The 21,878-nt window shown below is 36.8% G+C and overlaps 1 protein-coding gene across 1 annotated transcript in view; it reads right to left on the reverse strand.

Moving 5' to 3' along the window:
- LRP1B (LDL receptor related protein 1B) overlaps window positions 1-21,878 on the reverse strand; it is a gene marked incomplete at its 5' end in the record, with an annotated part of 1,521,642 nt that overhangs the window by 623,816 nt on the left and 875,948 nt on the right. Inside the window, 2 exons of the mRNA XM_061199746.1 lie at window positions 17,461-17,705; window positions 17,993-18,157. Coding sequence (XP_061055729.1) covers window positions 17,461-17,705; window positions 17,993-18,157 — 410 coding nt within the window. The remainder of the gene's footprint in view (window positions 1-17,460; window positions 17,706-17,992; window positions 18,158-21,878) is intronic.

Genomic DNA, 21,878 nt, shown 5'->3' on the forward strand with positions numbered 1-21,878 from the left:
TGATCTCAGTCAAATAAGTCAGAGAAACAAATTACTATATGTAGAATCTAAAAAACAAAATATAAAGACAAACAAAACAAAACAGAAACAGAGTCATAGATATAGGGAACAAAGTGATGGTTGCTAGAGGTCCAGGAGTAGGGGGTTGGATGAAATAGGTGAAGTGGATTAAGAGGTACAGATATAAGATATATGTCATTGGGTGTAAAATATATTATCTGGAATATAGCCATAAATATTTTAATAACTTTGTATGGTGACAGATGGCTATTAGCCTTATTGTGGTGACCAATTTTTAATGTATTTTATAAATGTCAGATCACTATGTTGTACACCTGAAACTAACATAATATTGTGAACTAAAATTCAAAAAAAATAAATTAGTTAAAAAAAAAATCTTTGCTCCAAGAGAGGACACAGAAAAAGAGGGCAAACCCACTGGATGGGAGAAGGTGTGCATACTAAAGAAGAAACTCATACTTCCTCCATGTTTACAAACAACTTCCTTTATAAGGTGAGGGGAGGGATGATGAAAAGTAAAACAAAGTAACTAAGAGAATTGTCCATCTGTCTATATCTATCTATCCATCCATCCATCCATCTGTCTGTCTTTCTATCATTTACTTAACAACACTTATACTGTGGTCACTATTTGCCAGGTATCTTCTGTGCTTTTAAGAGACTAATGCGGGGGGGGGGGGAGAAGAAGATGGCGGAAGAGTAAGACGCGGAGATCACCTTCCTTCCCACAGATACATTAGAAATACATCTACACGCGGAACTGCTCCTACAGAACACCCACCGAACGCTGGCAGAAAACGTCAGACCTCCCAAAAGGCAAGAAACTCCCCACGTACTTGGGTAGGGCAAAAGAAAAAAGAAATAACAGAGACAAAAGAATAGGGACGGGACCTGCACCTGTGGGAGGGAGCCGTGAAGGAGGAAAGTTTTCCATGCACTAGGAAGCCCCTTCGTGGGCGGAGACTGCGGGTGGCAGAGGGGGGAAGCTTCAGAGCCACGGAGGAGAGCGCAGCCACAGGGGTGCGGAGGGCAAAGCGGAGAGACTCCCGCACAGAGGATCGGTGCCAACCAGCACTCACCAGCCCGAGAGGCTTGTCTGCTCACCCGCCGGGGCGGGCGGGGGCTGGGAGCTGAGGCTCGGGCTTCGGTCGGATCGCAGGGAGAGGACTGGGGTTGGCAGCATGAACACAGCCTGAAGGGGTTAGCGCACCACAGCTAGCCGGGAGGGAGTCAGGGAAAAAGTCTGCAGCTGCCGAAGAGGCAAGAGACTTTTTCTTGCCTCTTTGTTTCGCGGTGCGCGAGGAGAGGGGATTCAGAGCGCCGCCTAAACAAGCTCCAGAGACGGGCGCGAGCCGCGGCTATCAGCGCGGACCGCAGAGACGGGGGCGAGCCGCGGTTATCAGCGCGGACCCCAGAGACGGGCATGAGACGCTAAGGCTGCTGCTGCCGCCACCAAAAAGCCTGTGTGCCAGCACAGGTCACTCTCCACACCGCCCCTCCCGGGAGCCTGTGCAGCCCGCCACGGCCAGGCTCCCGTGATCAGGGGACAACTTCCCCAGGAGAACGCACGGCGCGCCTCGGGCTGCTGCAACGTCACGCCGGCTTCTGCCGCCGCAGGCTCGCCCTGCATCCGTATCCCTCCCTCCCCCCGCCTGAGTGAGCCAGAGCCCCCGAATCAGCTGCTCCTTTAACCCCGTTCTGTCTGGGCGGGGAACAGACGCCCTCAGGCGACCTACAAGCAGAGGCGGCTCCAAATCCAAAGCTGAACCCCGGGAGCTGTGCAAACAAAGAAGACAAAGGGAAATCTCTCCCAGCAGCCTCAGAAGCAGCGGATTAAAACTTCACAAACAACTTGATGTGCCTGCATCTGTTGAATACCTGAATAGACAACGAATCATCCCAAATTCAGGAGGTGGACTTTGGGAGCAGGATATATTAATTTTTCCCCTTTTCCTTTTTTTTTTTTTGAGTGCATATGTATATGCTTCTGGGTGAGATTTTGTCTGTATAGCTTTGCTTTATAATAGCTTTATTTTACTTCACTATATTTTATCCTCTTTCTTTCTTTCTTTCCATTTTTTCTCCCTTTTACTCTGAGCCATGTGGACGAAAGGCTCTTGGTGCTCCAGCCAGGCATCAGGGCTGTGCCTCTGAGGTGGGAGAGCCAACTTCAGGACACTGGTCCACAAGAGACCTCCCAGCTCCACGTAATACCAAACGGCGAAAATCTCTTAGAGATCTCCATCTCAACATCAAGACCCAGCTTCACTCAACGACCAGCAAGCTACAGTGCTGGACACCCTATGCCAAACAACTAGCAAAACAGGAACACAGCCCCATCCATTAGCAGAGAGGCTGCCTAAAATCATAATAAGGCCACAGACACCCCAAAATACACCACCAGACGTGGACGTGCCCACCAGAAAGACAAGATCCAGCCTCATCCACCAGAACACAGGCACTAGTTCCCTCCAACAGGAAGCCTACACAACCCACTGAACCAACCTTAGCCACTGGAGACAGATACCAAAAACAACGGGAACTACGAACCTGCAGCCTGTGAAAAGGAGACCCCAAACACAGTAAGATAAGCAAAATGAGACGCCAGAAAAACACACAGCAGATGAAGGAGCAGGGTCAAAACACACCAGAGCTAACAAATGAAGAGGAAATAGGTAGTCTACCTGAAAAAGAATTCAGAATAATGATAGTAAGGATGATCCAAAATCTTGGAAATAGAATAGACAAAATGCAAGAAACATTGAACAAGGACGTAGAAGAACTAAAGAGGAACCAAGCAACGATGAAAAACACAATAAATGAAATTAAAAATACTCTAGATGGGATCAATAGCAGAATAACTGAGGCAGAAGAACGGATAAGTGACCTGGAAGATAAAATGGTGGAAATAACTACTGCAGAGCAGGATAAAGAAAAAAGAATGAAAAGAACTGAGGACAGTCTCAGAGAGCTCTGGGACAACATTAAATGCACCAACATTCGAATTATAGGGGTCCCAGACGAAGAAGAGAAAAAGAAAGGGACTGAGAAAATATTTGAAGAGATTATAGTTGAAAACTTCCCTAATATGGGAAAGGAAATAGTTAATCAAGTCCTGGAAGCACAGAGAGTCCCATACAGGATAAATCCAAGGAGAAACACGCCAAGACACATATTAATCAAACTCTCAAAAATTAAATATAAAGAAAACATATTAAAAGCAGCAAGGGAAAAACAACAAATAACACACAACGGAATCCCCATCAGGTTAACAGCTGATCTTTCAGCAGAAACTCTGCAAGCCAGAAGGGAGTGGCAGGATATACTTAAAGTGATGAAGGAGAAAAACCTACAACCAAGATTAATCTACCCAGCAAGGATCTCATTCAGATTTGATGGAGAAATTAAAACCTTTACAGACAAGCAAAAGCTGAGAGAGTTCAGCACCACCAAACCAGCTTTACAACAAATGCTAAAGGAACTTCTCTAGGCAAGAAACACAAGAGAAGGAAAACACCTACAATAACAAACCCAAAACATTTAAGAAAATGGGAATAGGAACATACATATTGATAATTACCTTAAATGTAAATGGATTAAATGCTCCCACCAAAAGACACAGACTGGCTGAATGGATACAAAAACAAGACCCATATATATGCTGTCTACAAGAGACCCACTTCAGACCTAGAGACACATACAGACTGAAAGTGAGGGGATGGAAAAAGATATTCCATGCAAATGGAAATCAAAAGAAAGCTGGAGTAGCAATTCCCATATCAGATAAAATAGACTTTAAAATAAAGACTATTACAAGAGACAAAGAAGGACACTATATAATGATCAAGGGATCGATCCAAGAGGAAGGTATAACAATTGTAAATATTTATGCACCCAACATAGGAGCACCTCAATATATAAGGCAAATACTAACAGCCATAAAAGGGGAAATCAACAGCAACACAATCATAGTAGGGGACTTTAACACCCCACTTTCACCAATGGACGGATCATCCAAAATGAAAATAAATAAGGAAACACAAGCTTTAAATGATACATTAAACAAGATGGACTTAATTGATATTTATAGGACATTCCACCCAAAAACAACAGAATACACATTCTTCTCAAGTGCTCATGGAACATTCTCCAGGATAGATCATATCTTGGGTCACAAATCAAGCCTTGGTAAATTTAGGAAAATTGAAATTGTATCAAGTATCTTTTCCGACCACAACGCTATGAGACTAGATATCAATTACAGGAAAAGATCTGTAAAAAATACAAACACATGGAGGCTACACAATACACTACTTAATAACGAAGTGATCACTGAAGAAATCAAAGGGGAAATCAAAAAATACCTAGAAACAAATGACAATGGAGACACGACGACCCAAAACCTATGGGACGCAGCAAAAGCAGTGCTAAGAGTGAAGTTTATAGCAATACAAGCCTACCTCAAGAAACAGGAAACATCTCGAATAAACAACCTAACCTTGCACCTGAAGCAATTAGAGAAAGAAGAACAAAAAAACCCCAAAGCTAGCAGAAGGAAAGAAATCATAAAGATCAGGTCAGAAATAAATGAAAAAGAAATGAAGGAAACAATAGCAAAAATCAATGAAACTAAAAGCTGGTTCTTTGAGAAGATAAACAAAATTGATAAACCATTAGCCAGACTCATCAAGAGAAAAAGGGAGAAGACTCAAATCAATAGAATCAGAAATGAAAAAGGAGAAGTAACCACTGACACCGCAGAAATACAAACGATCATGAGAGATTACTACAAGCAACTCTATGCCAATAAAATGGACAACCTGGAAGAAATGGACAGATTCTTAGAAATGCACAACCTGCCAAGACTGAACCAGGAAGAAATAGAAAATATGAACAGACCAATCACAAGCACTGAAATTGAAACTGTGATTAAAAATCTTCCAACAAACAAAAGCCCAGGACCAGATGGCTTCACAGGCGAATTCTATCAAACATTTAGAGAAGAGCTAACACCTATCCTTCTCAAGCTCTTCCAAAATATTGCAGAGGGAGGAACACTCCCAAACTCATTCTACGAGGCCACCATCACCCTGATACCAAAACCAGACAAAGATGTCACAAAGAAAGAAAACTACAGGCCAATATCACTGATGAACATAGATGCAAAAATCCTCAACAAAACACTAGCAAACAGAATCCAACAGCACATTAAAAGGATCATACACCATGATCAACTGGGGTTTATCCCAGGAATGCAAGGATTCTTCAATATACGCAAATCATTCAACGTGATACACCATATTAACAAATTGAAAGAGAAAAACCATATGATCATCTCAATAGATGCAGAGAAAGCTTTTGACAAAATTCAACACCCATTTATGATAAAAGCCCTGCAGAAAGTAGGCATAGAGGGAACTTTCCTCAACATAATAAAGGCCATATATGACAAACCCACAGCCAATATTGTCCTCAATGGTGAAAAACTGAAACCATTTCCACTAAGATCAGGAACAAGACAAGGCTGCCCACTCTCACCACTATTATTCATCATAGTTTTGGAAGTGTTAGCCACAGCAATCAGAGAAGAAAAAGAAATAAAAGGAATCCAAATTGGAAAAGAAGAAGTAAAGCTGTCACTGTTTGCAGATGACATGATACTATACATAGAGAATCCTAAAGATGTTACCAGAAAACTACTAGAGCTAATCAATGAATTTGGTAAAGTAGCAGGATACAAAATTAATGCACAGAAATCTCTTGCATTTCTATACACTAATGACGAAAAATCTGAAAGTGAAATTAAGAAAACACTCCCGTTTACCATTGCAACAAAAAGAATAAAATATCTAGGAATAAACCTACTTAAGGACACAAAAGACCTGTATGCAGAAAATTATAAGACACTGATGAAAGAAATTAAAGATGATACAAATAGATGGAGAGATATACCATGTTCTTGGATGGGAAGAATCAACATTGTGAAAATGACTCTGCTACCCAAAGCAATCTACAGATTCAATGCAATCCCTATCAAACTACCACTGGCATTTTTCACAGAACTAGAACAAAAAATTTCACAATTTGTATGGAAACACAAAAGATCCCGAATAGCCAAAGCAATCTTGAGAACGAAAAATGGAGCTGGAGGAATCAGGCTCCTTGACTTCAGACTATATTACAAAGCTACAGTAATCAAGACAGTTTGGTACTGGCACAAAAACAGAAATATAGATCAATGGAACAGGATAGAAAGCCCAGAGATAAACCCACGCACATATGGTCACCTTATCTTTGATAAAGGAGGCAAGCATATACAGTGGAGAAAAGACAGCCTCTTCAATAAGTGGTGCTGGGAAAATTGGACAGATACATGTAAAAGAATGAAATTAGAACACTCCCTGACACCATACACAAAAATAAACTCAAAATGGATTAAAGACCTAAGTGTAAGGCCAGACACTATCAAACTCTTAGAGGAAAACATAGGCAGAATACTCTATGACATAAATCACAGCAAGATTCTTTTTGACCCAGCTCCTAGAGAAATGGAAATAAAAACACAAATAAACAAATGGGACCTAATGAAACTTAAAAGCTTTTGCACAGCAAAGGAAACCATAAACAAGACCAAAAGACAACCCTCAGAATGGGAGAAAATATTTGCAAATGAAGCAACTGACAAAGGATTAATCTCCAAGATTTACAAGCAGCTCATGCAGCTCAATAACAAAAAAACAAACAACCCAATCCAAAAATGGGCAGAAGACCTAAATAGACATTTCTCCAAAGAAGATATACAGATGGCCAACAGACACATGAAAGAATGCTCAACATCATTAATCATTAGAGAAATGCAAATCAAAACTACAATGAGATATCATCTCACACCGGTCAGATTGGCCATCATCAAAAAATCTAGAAACAATAAATGCTGGAGAGGGTGTGGAGAAAAGGGAACACTCTTGCACTGTTGGTGGGAATGTAAATTGATACAACCACTATGGAGAACAGTATGGAGGTTCCTTAAAAAACTACAAATAGAACTACCATACGACCCAGCAATCCCACTACTGGGCATATACCCTGAGAAAACCATAGTTCAAAAAGAGTCATGTACCAAAATGTTCATTGCAGCTCTATTTACAATAGCCAGGACCTGGAAGCAACCTAAGTGTCCATCATCGGATGAATGGATAAAGAAGATGTGGCACATATATACAATGGAATATTACTCAGCCATAAAAAGAAATGAAATGGAGGTATTTGTAATGAGGTGGATGGAGTTAGAGTCTGTCATACAGAGTGAAGTAAGTCCGAAAGAGAAAAACAAATACAGTATGCTAACACATATATATGGAATCTAAGGAAAAAAAAAAAAAAAAAAAAAAGGCCATGAAGAACCTAGTGGCAAGACGGGAATAAAGACACAGACCTACTAGAGAATGGACTTGAGGATATGGGGAGGGGGAAGGGTGAGATGTGACAGGGTGAGAGAGTGTCATGGACATATATACACTACCAGATGTACAATAGATAGCTAGTGGGAAGCAGCCGCATAGCACAGGGAGATCAGCTCGGTGCTTTGTGACCACCTAGAGGGGTGGGATGGGGAGGGTGGGAGGGAGGGAGATGCAAGAGGGAAGAGATATGGGAACATATGTATATGTATAACTGATTCACTTTGTTATAAAGCAGAAACTAACACACCATTGTAAAGCAATTATACTTCAATAAAGATGTTTAAAAAAAAAAAAAAGAGACTAATGCATTTTTATTAAACTATTAAATTTTATATTTGAAGAAATTAAGATAGATAATGATCATGCTGCCAGGATATGACGAAGCTAGAATGTGAACCAGTCTGACTCCAGAATCTTCCTCTTGATTACTATGTCTCCTAAGCTGATTGCTATGAAGGTTGTCTTTCTTTGTATTTACATTTAGTTACTTAAGAATATAGTACTATTGTTTAATAAGTTATATTTTTTAGTAAAAAGACTTGGACATTTATACTAATATCTAGCCTCAGACATACTTAGGATCACTAGGACATATGCAAACAACTCCACTGAAATTGTTCTAAATAAAATTACAGCTGACCCTCCTCCAGGTTGCCAAATCTAATGAATACCGTGCTGTTATGTCTTTATCTTTCTTGACTTCTCTGCAAGAGTTAACATTTTTGGCCACTGTCATCTTGAAACTCTTCTCTTACTTTTTTTGACTGTGCTCTCTTTTGGTTCTGGAATCCCTTGGCCACCCTCTTCTCAGCATCCTTCTTGCCTTTCTCTTGAATGTTAGTTTTCTCCAGGGTTCTGTCCTTGTCCTTTTTTCATTTTCTGTACTATTCTTAGGGAATCTCATTTGTTTTCTTGTCTTCAACTTACAATTGAGTGACTACAAAAGCTCTAGCTCCAGCCCAAACTCTTCTTGCCTTTATAACCCTGAATACTCAACTATGTCCCAGAGGTACCTAAAATTCCATATATCCAAAGTGTAAGTTTTCAGTTTATCCTTTAAATCAGGTGTCAGTAAACTCTGGCCTGCAGGCTAATACTGGTCCATGAGTTACTTTTTTAAATTGTAGGAAAAAAATAAAAAATAACGTTTCATAACACATGAAAATTATATGAAATTTACATTTCATTGTCCATAAATAAAATGTTATTGAAACACAGCAATGCTCATTCATTTTTCATATGACTGCTGTTACACTACCTCAGCCAAGCTGAGTAGTTCAGCAAAAACCATATGGCCCATAGGGCCTCAAACACTTACCATCTGGTCTTCCACAGAAAAATTTTGCTGACCTCTCCTTTATGTGGTCTCTATGTCACATTTTGATGGTGAAACCAATTACAGAAACCAGAAAAATAAAGACATCCCAAATTTTCCTTTTCTCCCCAAACTCCCCTACTCCACAAATCTCTATCACTATGTTTTACTGACTTCGTCTCTAAGTATATCTCAACTCTACCATTCTCTCTGTCCTGGTATCAGCTATCTCCTGATCTACTGAAGTAGCATCCTTTCAGTCTCCTGCTGTAGTTCTGTGTCTCTCTCCAGTCTGCCCCTTGTACAGATGAAGTCAAGTTTCAGCATGCACATCTGCTCTTTTCACTCCATTGACCAAATACTTTTAATGTTTTTCTCCTTCCTTTAGGGCAGTGGTTCTTAAGGCAGCATCAGCATTCCATGGGATTTGTTAAAGATGCAAAATCTCAAGTCACACCCCAGACCAACTGAATCAGACTATCTTGGGTAGAGGCCATAAATATGTGAGTTAATGATCCCTCCGGTAATTCTGATGCCCGTTTAAGTTTGACATCCCTGGAACCACTTATCCTAAAGCAGAAAAATAGAAATTTCTTTGTAACGGGACTTTTTAAGTCCCACCATGGTTTGATTCCAACCCAGTCTTGTTTCCCATTTATTCCCTCCTTACTTCTAGCTGCTCTAACCTGCAAATGAGGAAATAAGAACCCAGTAGTTAATTAATTTGCCTCAGGTAACAAGGCTAGTGAGTGACAGAGGAAGGAATTGAATTAAGCTAAGCCCAAGGACCTTTTAGGACCACACGATGCTACTTTTTAAAATATATTTACTATACTCTTATTTTCAAAATACATCCATAATAATAATAATTGATTGATCCTAGTTGTTAATTTAGTCTGTTTTCCTTCTAGACTACAAACTCCAAGAAGCTAAGAATTAGTTTGTCCCATGTGAATGTTGTCAGTAACACTTGACTCTCTACTGCCATCTGGAGATTTGATATAACAATTCCAAGGAGAATCTCAATAAGAACTCAGTCTTCTGCCTTTAGAGCACAGTGGTTTAGGCAAGAACTCTGGGGTCACGCTCCCTGAGGTCAGATAACTGGGCAATCATCCTGTGGCTATTAGAACTTGAACAAATTACCTAGAATTTCTCTGCCTTAGGTTCTTTATCTGTAAAACTGGATTGCTAATAATCATCTTCATGGAATTACAATGAAAATTAGTGTATTAGGTGATATTATTATAATTATTAATATTGTTCTTATAAAGGGCTTAGCTAGACTCTGTAGTTAACACAAATAAATAAATGATACTCCTTTACTCAAATATTTTATTATCTACGTGGGTAACTAAAACAGAATTAGGAAAATATTAAATAACCATACATGTTCTAAGTACTGAGATAGTTCTTATGGTGTTAACCATGAATGTGAAGCAGATAAAATCTGAATTATACAAAGATTTATTGTTGGTATGTGGCTTTGAAGTGAGAAAGCCTCTCAGAAAAAGATTTTTCCTGCAAATCTTTGTGCAGATTGAGAGTAATACCTGTAAAGCACTAAATAAAACATGATATAAGTGTGTACCTTTCTTATTTTTACAAAGTCATGATGATGAAACCATTTTTACTAGTGCTTAATCATGCAAGACCAGATCTCATTATCCAAACAGAAACTAACATATGGCTCAAGAAGGGTTTATCATAAAACCATTATGATGTTTTTGTGTTGTTTTTTAATATACTCAAAATTTATTCAATTAATAACTGTGTTTTTCTGATAAAAATATATTTAGACTAGATGGCTTCATAAATGTAAATTATTCATTTTTACCTTAAAGGGAAACCTACAATTTTGATGTTCTTGCTCATTAAAAAAGTAACAAATATGTTTATTTATGGAACTTCCCTCTGTGCTAAGGAAACAACATTCTCCCCATGTATTTATTCAGTAAATGGCCATAAGTATCAACTGCATGCTATATATTCCCAATATATACCAGACACAGAAAATAAAAAATTTAGGTTAGAGTGTCCAGTTATCAGTCCAATTAGTGGAATAGAGTGAATATATATCTTCCAAAGCATATGGAGATACAATGTGATTATACTAAATTATAATACAATGTATATAAAATTCTAGTTCTGAATTTCCCAGTATTTCATATTCAAATTTTTGTCCTCAGTCCCTACGGTTGCTGTCACAATAAAACTATTACTTTGTGTCCTTCCTAATTTACTCTAGACTTTCTTGCTTTACTTTTTTGGCACAGGAGATATTATATATCCAAACCACCTGCCTTACCTCCAATTTCCCCCTCTTTAATATCATCTTCACTTTAATATCATAACTTCATGGCTAATACATAAATCCTAAGTGTCATTTCTATGACTAGAAATATTTGGATTTGGCACCAAAATCAAAGGCAAGAAAAGTAAAAATAAACAAATGGGACTACACCAAACTAAAAAGCTTCTGCAAAGCAAAGGAAACCATCAACAAAACAAAAGGGCAGCCTACTGAAGGGGAGAAAATATTTGCAAATCATATATCTGATAAGGGGTTAATATCCAAAATATATAAAGAACTCATAGAACTCAATATCAAACAGACAAAAATCTGATTAAAAAATGGGCAGAGGCTCTGAATAGCCATTTTTCTAAGAAAGACATACAGATGGCCAACAGGCATATGAAAAGGTGCTCCTCATCACTAATCATCGGGGAAAGGCAAAATCAAAGCCACAACGAAATATTACCTCACACCTGTCAGAATAGCTATTATAAAAAAGACAAGAAATAACAAGTGTTGGTGAGGACGTGGACAAAAGGGAACCCTTGTGCACTGTTGGTGGGCATGTTAACTGGTGCAATCACTATGGAAAATAGCATGGAAGTTCCTCAAAAAATTAAAAATAGAACTACCATATGATGTAGCTATTCTACTTCTGGATATTTATCTAAAGAAGATGAAAAGACCAACTTGAAAAGATATATACACCCCTATGTTCATTACAACATTATTTACAATAGCCAAGAGATGGAAAAAACCTAAGTGTCCATTGATGGAGGAATGGATACAGAAGGTATGGGATGTGCATGTGTGTGTGTGTATAATGTAATATTATTCATAAAAACGACAGAAATCCTGCCATTTCTGGCAACATGGATGAACCTTGAGGGCATTATGCTAAGTGATATAACTCAGATAGAGAAAGGCAAATACTGTATGATATCACTTATATGTGGAATTTAAAAAACAAAAACAAAAACACCAAGCTCATAGATACAGAGAACAGAACAGACTAACAGATTGGTGGTTGCTGGAGATGGGTGTGAGTGGTGAGGGGGAGGTGGGGTTTGCCCATTGAAATAGATGAAGAAGGTCAAAATGTACTAACCTCCAGTTATAAAGTAAATAAGTCATGGAGATGTAATATACAGCATGATGATTATAGTTAATAATACTGTATTGTATGTTTGCAAGTTGCAAAGAAAATAGATTAAAAAATAAATATAGAAATAATATAAGAAAGACAATGATCTAATTTTCATTGGGGTTCAGTGATGCTATTGCTTCTTGGAAGGGCTTATGTTCATGTATTTGTTTCTGGCAACTACAAAAGGTTATATAACTTGCTAACAGCAACAATAAAACCCAAGACTATAAAATATGGAAAATGATATTTATGGACAGATACATGCCTTAAAATTATTAGTGACAGAATAGAAATGAACTAAAATCAAACTAAGTATCCAAAAATAGACAAATAATTGGGAACATTTTTGATAGTCACATGTGATGTGAAAATACGTAGTTATTAAAAACGAGATAAGGCATCAATGATAGCAAGAGAGTTGCTAATGCTAAGTGTAAAAAGGAAGATACAAAATTAAAAATAAAGCATGATATTAAATATGAAGAGATACAAAAGCTTTCTTAATTTAGCAAAGAATGAATCATGGACTATGAAGTTGGGCACGCTCATTGAAACCCTGGTACTGCCTGCCTTTCAATGAGATTTATTACTCTGAGTCAGGTTACTTTACTTCCCCGAGCTGCGGCTTCCTCACAGAAAGTGGGAATAACTACCTTGTTTGATGGCTCTGATGATTAGGAAAAAAAAGTAAAACCTAAATGGCACGTAGTAGTTCATCAACAGATAGTGAAAGTTTTGTTTATTATTGTGTTATTCAATACCTCTGTTGAAATAACCAGAAGAAACAACATGGAAATGTTTGTTGCTCTGGGAGCTGGAAAAATAGGTCTACAATTTTTCTGTTCCCTGTTTTTCTACATTCTTTAACTTACTGGTAATGAGCAAATATTATTTTACGATGTTAAATAAACTTTTAAACATTCCTTTTACTAACATAACCATAACTTTTATATCATGCACTAGTGTATGAGGAGTGGTGATAGATGGTAACCTGAATGTAGAGAAAAGAGATTTGATAATCTACTCATTCGACTGCACCTGGATTCTCTTGATAAATCAATCATATTGCTCTCCTTCAGACTATGTTTCACATTTTTATTGGCATTTTTCATATAAAAATTGATATGATTATAAAAGTATGATATTAAGGCCATTATGAATTATTTACATATGAGAAAATGTGTTCAAAACTGTCTTAAAACACTAATGTAACCTAAATTTCAACAAAAGGAGGCTAGGAAAATGATATGATCGCAACAACTGTTACTTTTTAACAGTTGACTTATATAAACACAAAGCACTGATTATGTATGAGACACCATTCTAAGATCTTTTCACATAATAACTCATGCTTGATACGCTTATATTAAATGATGATTAACTCATGTTTACTAGATGCTATGATGTAAATACTATTATCTCAAGATGAGGAAACTGAGGCACAGAGAGGTTAGGTAAACTGCCCGACATCATACAATTAATAAATCATAGGGATAGGATTTGAACCCAGGCAGCTGGACTCTCAAGGCCATGCCATTAACTCTAAGTTCTTGTACCATAAAAAAAATTAGATTTAAAATACCCACTAGTGCTCCTTTATTTCATATATTTACGCTTTGATTTGTTTCTTCTTAATCCCATATAACAACAACATTAGACACCAAAAAAAAATCTAAACTAGATTTTCTTTTTTAAAAATTCTAAGTGCCCAATAACCAAACTGGAAACTTATGCGTATAATGAACGCTTACTTGTAAGAAAACTGGTGTTAAAACTTTAATTAATTTCCTACTTGGAGGATTAGATAACTTCAAAGAATATTTTTAACCTTTATTTCTTTAATTTGTGAGACATACATTTCAATTTTATAAAACCTAACGTCATGTATTTTTAAAATGTATTAGTTTTCATGAACCTTACATTATTATTCACCAGAAAACAGGGGGCTATTATTGTACTTGTGTTAAAGCTGAACCTTTGTCACCATTTTCATTGTAATTCTACCCTTGGGAATAAAACAGTCAGTAGATTTCTGCATCTTCCCACCTCCACCCCCCAGCAGTGAAAGCATTAATTCACCGAAGCAGATAAACAAGGTGGATAATGATTGTTATATGCTCAGTGATCCTTACAATGGGGAAAAGTAGAATGTTCTCCGATCATTCTCAAATTTGGAAACTGACTGAATTTCCTTTAGGAGATAGCAAGTTCTCATCATAGGTGGCATTCTCTCTAGTAGACTAGAGACTAGAATATCTGCCCTGAATTCTGGGAAAATATGTTACATTAGATCCATATAGTAAAAACTTCCTTATTTTATGCAAAGTGGAGAAGTCACATATAAATCATCTTTTAAGTAAAGATGTCAAGAAAATCTCCCCTCAACCAAATGAGTTACACTGAATGTCTCACTTCCTTTCTATATATATGAAATTGTCAGGAAAGCTCAGAAGTATCATGTTTCTTCCCTTTCTATGAATTTGCTAGGGATCATGACAACGTGTGTAAATCAGACAGTTATTAAATGAAATACAATGATTCTATTTTGAGGGAGGAAAAATATAATACATAGACCCAGGCCATTTTTCATGGTCCAATTCATTTAAATTTTTCCAAACATAAAAATTGAAGTTCCCACAAAAGACCGAAAAATGTGGGTACAAAACCATATAAGTACACATTTTTGCAATTATAACAATTAAAACCAATCCCATAAGTGTTTATGACTACATACTCCTCCATACTGATGGAAGGTTTTAGAGAAGAATATCTTTTTTTTTTTCCCATGAAGAACTCCTCTTTTACTTTTATTATTTTGATTATATTTCTTTTTTTTTCCTTTTTTTTGTTTTTCTTTTTTAACATCTTTATTGGAGTATAATTGCTTTACAATGTTGTATTAGTTTCTGCTGTATAACAAAGTGAATCAGCTATATGCATACGTATATCCCCATATCCCCTCCCTCTTGCGTCTCCCTTCCACCCTCCCTATCCCACCCCTCTAGGTGGTCACAAAGCACCAAGCTGATCTCCCTGTGCTATGCAGCTGCTTCCACTAGCTATCTATTTTACATTTGGTAGTGTATATATGTCAGTGCTATTCTTTCACTTCGTCCCAGCTTACACTTCCCCCTCCCTGTGTCCTCAAGTCCATTCTCTACGTCTGCGTCTTTACTCCTGTCCTGTCCCTAGGTTCATCAGAACATTTTTTTTCTTTTATTCCATATATATGTTAGCATACTGTATTTGTTTTTCTCTTTCTGACTTACTTCACTCTGTATGAGAGATTCTAGGTCCATCCACCTCACTACAAATAACTCAATTTCATTTCTTTTTATGGCCGAGTAATATTCCATTGTATATATGTGCCACATCTTCTTTATCCATTCATCTGTCAGTGGACACTTAGGTTGATTCCATGTCCTGGCTATTTTAAATAGTGCTGCAATGAACATTGGGGTGCATTTGTCTTTTTGAATTATGGTTTTGTCAGGGTATATGCCCAGTAGTGGGCTTGCTGGGTCATATGGTAGCTCTATTTTTAGTTTTTTTAAGGAACCTCCATACTGTTCTCCATGGTGGCTGTATCAGTTTACATTCCCACCAACAGTGCAAGGGAGTTCTCTTTTCTCCACACCCTCTCTAGCACTTATTGTTTGTAGATTTTTTGATGATGGCCATTCTGACCGGTGTGAGGTGATACCTCATTGTGGTTTTGATTTGAATTTCTTTAATGATTAGTGATGTTGACCATCCTTTCATGTGTTTGTTGGCAATCTCTATGTCTTAGAGAAGAGTATCTTTTTTATTGTACTAGTGGCATATTCTGGTCAGAATCATGATTTTTTGCCTTATTTCAATTTAGTTAAATCCAGTATATTTATTGAATACCTATTAGGCACAAAAATGACTAAGCTGTTTTCTCCCTTTAATGTCCTCATGCTTTGCAGGTCTGTAGGATGAAAGGAGTAGAGGAGCTAAGGATAATAGGAAAGGATTAAGGTAACTGCTCACATAATTTAGGGTGTGTAGAAAATCCCATGTGACAAAGAAGGATCAATTATATAAGAAAATTAAAAGTGAGAAATTTCTAGTTTCTGGCAAGATAACTAGATTTAATCAGAGTAAGTCAGAGAGAGAGCGCAGAAAATTTTACCAATGAGGACACTTTGGTAGGAGAAATAGTTTCAAGGGAGAATTAAGGCCAAGTATTGAAGAAAGACACAGGACAGACATAGAATTTTTCAACCACAGAGGTGAGTATTTTTAATCAAGTCTAAAATAAGACAATACCACATGAATTTAAAATAAGTCTTGAAGTGTGGTCCATAAGACCAGAAATGCCAAGGAAGTGGAAGATCTGCTTACTCTACACTGAAAGAGGGAGAAAAGGAGAAAATATATCCTCTTTGAGAAAGAGCTTGTCATTTGAGCATCATAAGTCTCAAACAAAAATATGCTAATGATAATGGGAACATTATTTGCATTGGAATGAGATTTCCATATGTTATGACATATATCATGATGGGGAAGAGTCAGGTAAGAGGTATAAAAGAATGAGCTGATGTTACACAGAATGGCCATGGTACCCTGGGGAAAAAAAAAACAAAAAAGAAAGAAAAAGAAATGTGAGGCTTAGAATTAACTCTGACAAGGATTGAGTGGAGGAAATGAAATCACAAAACCAAGGTAGAGATTACTATTGACCAAAATGTGGAATACATGGGGATAGGTAACACACATGTCCATGTGAACTGAATTCTCTTAAAATAGAAAAGTTCAAAGCAGATGGTTTATCCTTTATTATACACTATTCCCTCTCTTCCCAATATACTGCACAGTGACCATTTGGGGGCCAACATAAATGTGTCCTTGGTGTCTTCCTCTAATTTACTGATCATATTTAGGTAATAGACTCCAAATCGGAAGACATTCCACAGCTTCCCACAGTATCTTTTACTGATGCAATAGCAGTGACTAAAAATTGGGGGACTTGGGTTAAAACACTTAATTTCTAAGATTTCTCTATTTGTGTGTAAAATAAATAAAAGCAAAGAAAAAAAATCCTGAGCTAATTAAAATAAAGGCTGGCACCACTTCCATCATACAATACATAAAATATTAATAACTGTTAACTTACAAAAGTTATTTTACAGTTTGAATATTATATGATTAAGGTAAAAATATTTCTGGTGGTTAATTCATAACAAGCACTTACCCTGTGGCTGACGACTGGGATGGTATATCTGAAGGTCAAATGGCTGTGCACTAGTTTTCTGAATCACACTGACATTCTGCCCTGTCCACTTATTGGCTTTTGATAATGTGTTGGTCCTCCAGTCCGTCCAATAGACATCACTCCCATATAGAGACACAGCGAAGGGATGAGAAAGGTATTCATGACCTCGGATGATTTCTATCATGCCTGTTCCATCATAGAGGGCTGAATAAATGGCATCTGACCTACAGAAAAGGAAATGCATCAGTAGTATATCAAAACTCATTCAAATAGTCCAGTGATGTGCTTATACTATTTAGATAAATGACAAAAAATTTGTATAAAAAATATTTTATGGGCCTGTATCTGATTTGTAGAAACATTAAAAAAAGCCATCATAATGAAAACAAACAAAAATCACCACTGATGTCAATGTGTGTATACGTGATATGTGCACATGAGAACAATTTTTATTTTGTAAACATTATCTGAGGAAGGTAACAGAAAATAAAGAAAAAATCATTTTCTAAACCTGGCATCTGTCCAAACTATCCTTTTTTCAAAGTGGTCCACAGTGAGTCCATTAGGCCAAGCCCCTGTTTTCATGTCTTTGTAGATGGTTTTTCTCCCAGCACCACTCATGGAGGCAGATTCAATGCGAGGAAAGTTGGCATCCCAATCTGTCCAGAAAAGAATTCTGAAGAAAAGGAAAGAATGCTCTAGTTTCAGTCATTCATTTCACAAATATTTATTGAGTGCCTATGACATGCTAGGCACTGTCTAGGTAAACAATCACAAGAGAAACAGATGCATTATCTACCCTCCCAGAGCTTAGAGTCCAGTGGGGGAGACAGACTAAATAAACACATCAATATAAAATTACAGCAGCTGAAATATGTTCAAGAATAATTTTCTTATGAGAGAGAATAGCAGGTGTGTGATCTACTTAGAGAAGGTAATCAGGAAAAGAAAGCACTTTGAGGAGGTAATATTTACACTGAATCTGAGAGATGAGGAGAGCAGTATAAAGAGGAGGACGTGAAAAATAAACAGCAGATACAAAAGCCCTAATGGGGGAAAAAAGTGGGTGACTGAGGAACAGAAATAAGGCCAATGTATCAGAAACGGGGCAGTGAGGAGGAAAGGGGAAGAAGGTGACGTTGAAGAGGGTGATCTTATGGATCTTGCAGGGTAAGGTAATTATTTGGGATTTTATTCCAAGGGAATAAGAAGCACATTTAAGCAGGGGTGAAACACGATATCATATACAAGTGGATTATAGAGAGGCAGGAGAATGGGTACATCAGGTGGTTATTTCAAAGGACCAGGCAAAGACGGCAGTGGTTTGGGATATGGTGATAGCAGTGAAGTGAACGGATTCAAGGAATATCTTGGAGGTAGAACTAAGTGCCAGGACTAAATGATAATTGGATGTAGGGAATGAAGTAGAGAACAGAATCATGGATGACTGTCAGTTTCTTGTTTTGGCATACTCAGAGTAAGGACAGGCAAAGGGTGTGCAGGGAATCCATTAAGTGAAATGGGAAAAATGGAAGAGAAACAGATTTTAAGAGCTGGGAATTGAGTGTGCATGGGTGTGGATAGCAATTGAAAGTTTAGTTTTGAATTTTTGGATCTTGAGATGTTAAGACATAAAAAAGGAGATTTCCAGGAACCTGTGTGGTACACCAAGGTGAAGTTCAGTGAAGGTGGCAGAGTTGCAGACATGAATTTGAAAGTATTCTGCATGGAGATGATATTTAGATGCACATGAATGGAACAGATCATATGACAGAGGATACAGAGGGGAAACAGAAGGATATCATATATTTTGATTTATACAAACATGCAAGTGTTATAATACAATTTATTTTTTACTAAATACTACTTGTAACTCTACAAATTCATGGTGTATAAACAGTTCCACACGATAGGCATCAAATGTTTCGTGTTGTGCATTTGATTTCTAAGGCTATTAGGTAATAGATAGTTTATGTTTCATTGACTGTGGCCTAAGCTGCTGATGCATGTTTCTATAGTATTATACTATAGTTACACAACAGTTCCACAATTATTACAACTAGCTAATGTTTGAGTGCTTACTATACGTTAAATACTATTTTCAGAGCTTTATATAGATTATCTCATTTAATCCACCATGAGGCCATCGCTAAAGTTATCCATGTTTTACAGATGAGAAAACAAGCTTAGAGAAGTTAAATTACTTGACCAGCAAGTGGCAGATGGAATTGGGAAACTGGATAGCTTAACTTCTGTTCTCATGCTTCTAACATCTAACTCTTTAATATCATGTCACTAAATAAAATAACAAAGGGAAAGCATTTGGTACTGGAGTAGGAACATGGTTGGTAATCAATAAATGGTAGTTGCCTTCTCTACCTTGGTAGTAGAACCAACCCAATGGACAGCATGGAGATTTGGGGAGGGGAAATGCAAAGAACTGGAGAGACAGTGACAGTTCAACAAATTTTCCTATTATCAGTTCTGACAACATTTTGGTCAGAAGTGGTAAAGTTACTGGTAAAAATAAATTTGTTTTCATTATAATTGTATATAGCTTTGCTATTTTGCAATTCTTCCATTACTATGAATGATCCTTAGGTATATGAATTTGGTGGATATCTTGGAAAAATGAAACAATCCTCTGGAACAAAATTCAAAATGCGATTCAAACTTTCTTCTCTTTTAAAAAATTTATTATATCCATTTAAGGAAATGTGGAGTGATGTAAACTAAGTATTCATTATGACTTCAGTTTTTGAGAGGTATATAATCTCTTATAGGATATGGGAATTCCAAATATGAAATGATTAGAAGACAATACAAAACATTATAGAATACATTTAATAAGTATGTGTGCTAAAGGCATGTGTGGTCAAGAAGATATTGACCTTCTTGATGAGTAGGTTCCCATACAACTTAAGTACTAGACCTTCAAAAAATGTCATTAAATAATTGTGTCAGCGTTGAATGGTGGCAATGCATATGTTTTTGCATCAGACAAGCTTGGAATCAAATTTTCGATCTGTCACTGACTCCAGCGTATTTAATCTCAGCCTCTGTTTGCTCATCTGTAAATAAAAACTCTAATAGTACCACTGATCGGAGTATTTGATGAGGTAATGGATGTAAACAATTTAGCACACAGAATGGCTAGCACATAGAAACATTTGTGTTTACACAAGCATCCACACACATATTCAGAGAGAATATTCTTTTAAAGGCAAAATTCAAAGTCATTCCAAACTATTAAAGAAATGGAGAGACAGAGAGACAGACAGACAGACAGACACACAAACACACACACACACATACACACACACACACAGAGGGAGAGAAAGAATGAGAATTAATACTAATGTCAATGTTTAAATGTTACAACAGCATGTATGTGAAGGTAGATTAGTTTTATAAAGTAAGCATGAGTCAAAGCCATGAGAAAAAAATTCAGAGGAGTAGGTCATAGAATAGGTTTATCTCACAGAATATCTCTTATAAAATGAGTTTATATTTAAAAAGAAAAGTTTTTGTTTCATTAGCATCTTTAGGAGTTTCCATAGCTCTGGTGGTGGGAGTATATCCACAAAAACGATATCTAAATCATTCATCGTTTAACCACCAAATATTTGAATAAGTTACATAAACTGTTGGGGAAGGATAAAGATGAACATTAATATATCAGAGGACAATGTATTTATAATTGTTGAAGCTGGGTGATAGATACGAGGGAATTTATTTTACAATTCCTTCTATTTTGTATATTTAAAAATTTCTAAAATAAAAGTTTAAAAGTGTAACTAACCCAAAATTAAGTAAATAGATAATTTTAAAAAATGTACCAGAGAACATTTATAAAATCTTATTGTTGGGAATCTTTTTCTGAAAAGACTAAAGTTTAAGAATAGGATTGTTTTGTATGAGAAAGTGTTAATTATCCGGAAATATCAGTACTATATATTGCTTATAAGTTATCACATATGTAATCTGTTCTAATTAAATAAAAAATAAAACAAAGGTTAATTAATATAAAGCTGGTAGGCTATTTGGTTAAGTAGTTGAATGCCTTTCTTGAAAACGATGAATATGAAATGAATTATGTGTCTCACTTCAAATTTAATTTTGGATGCACACAACTTTTCACTGACACCAGGTTGTTACTTATCAGCTTCCCTTTAAACGTAACATTAAAAAATTAAGGTTATTTGAAGAAACAAGACCAACCTAGCATCGATTAAATTTATGATGATATCTTGACAAACAAGGTAAAGTAGAGAGATTTGCAAGTTTGAAAAAGATTAGGAAAAATAATCCCTGAAAACAAACACAGTGAATTTGAGAGTCATAGGTAGTCTGAGTATGTGTGGATAAGACCCCACTAGATCTAGAGAACATTGTAC

This window comes from Eubalaena glacialis, chromosome 1, assembly GCF_028564815.1.
Source record: "Eubalaena glacialis isolate mEubGla1 chromosome 1, mEubGla1.1.hap2.+ XY, whole genome shotgun sequence".
NCBI classification, from domain to species: Eukaryota; Metazoa; Chordata; class Mammalia; order Artiodactyla; family Balaenidae; genus Eubalaena; species Eubalaena glacialis.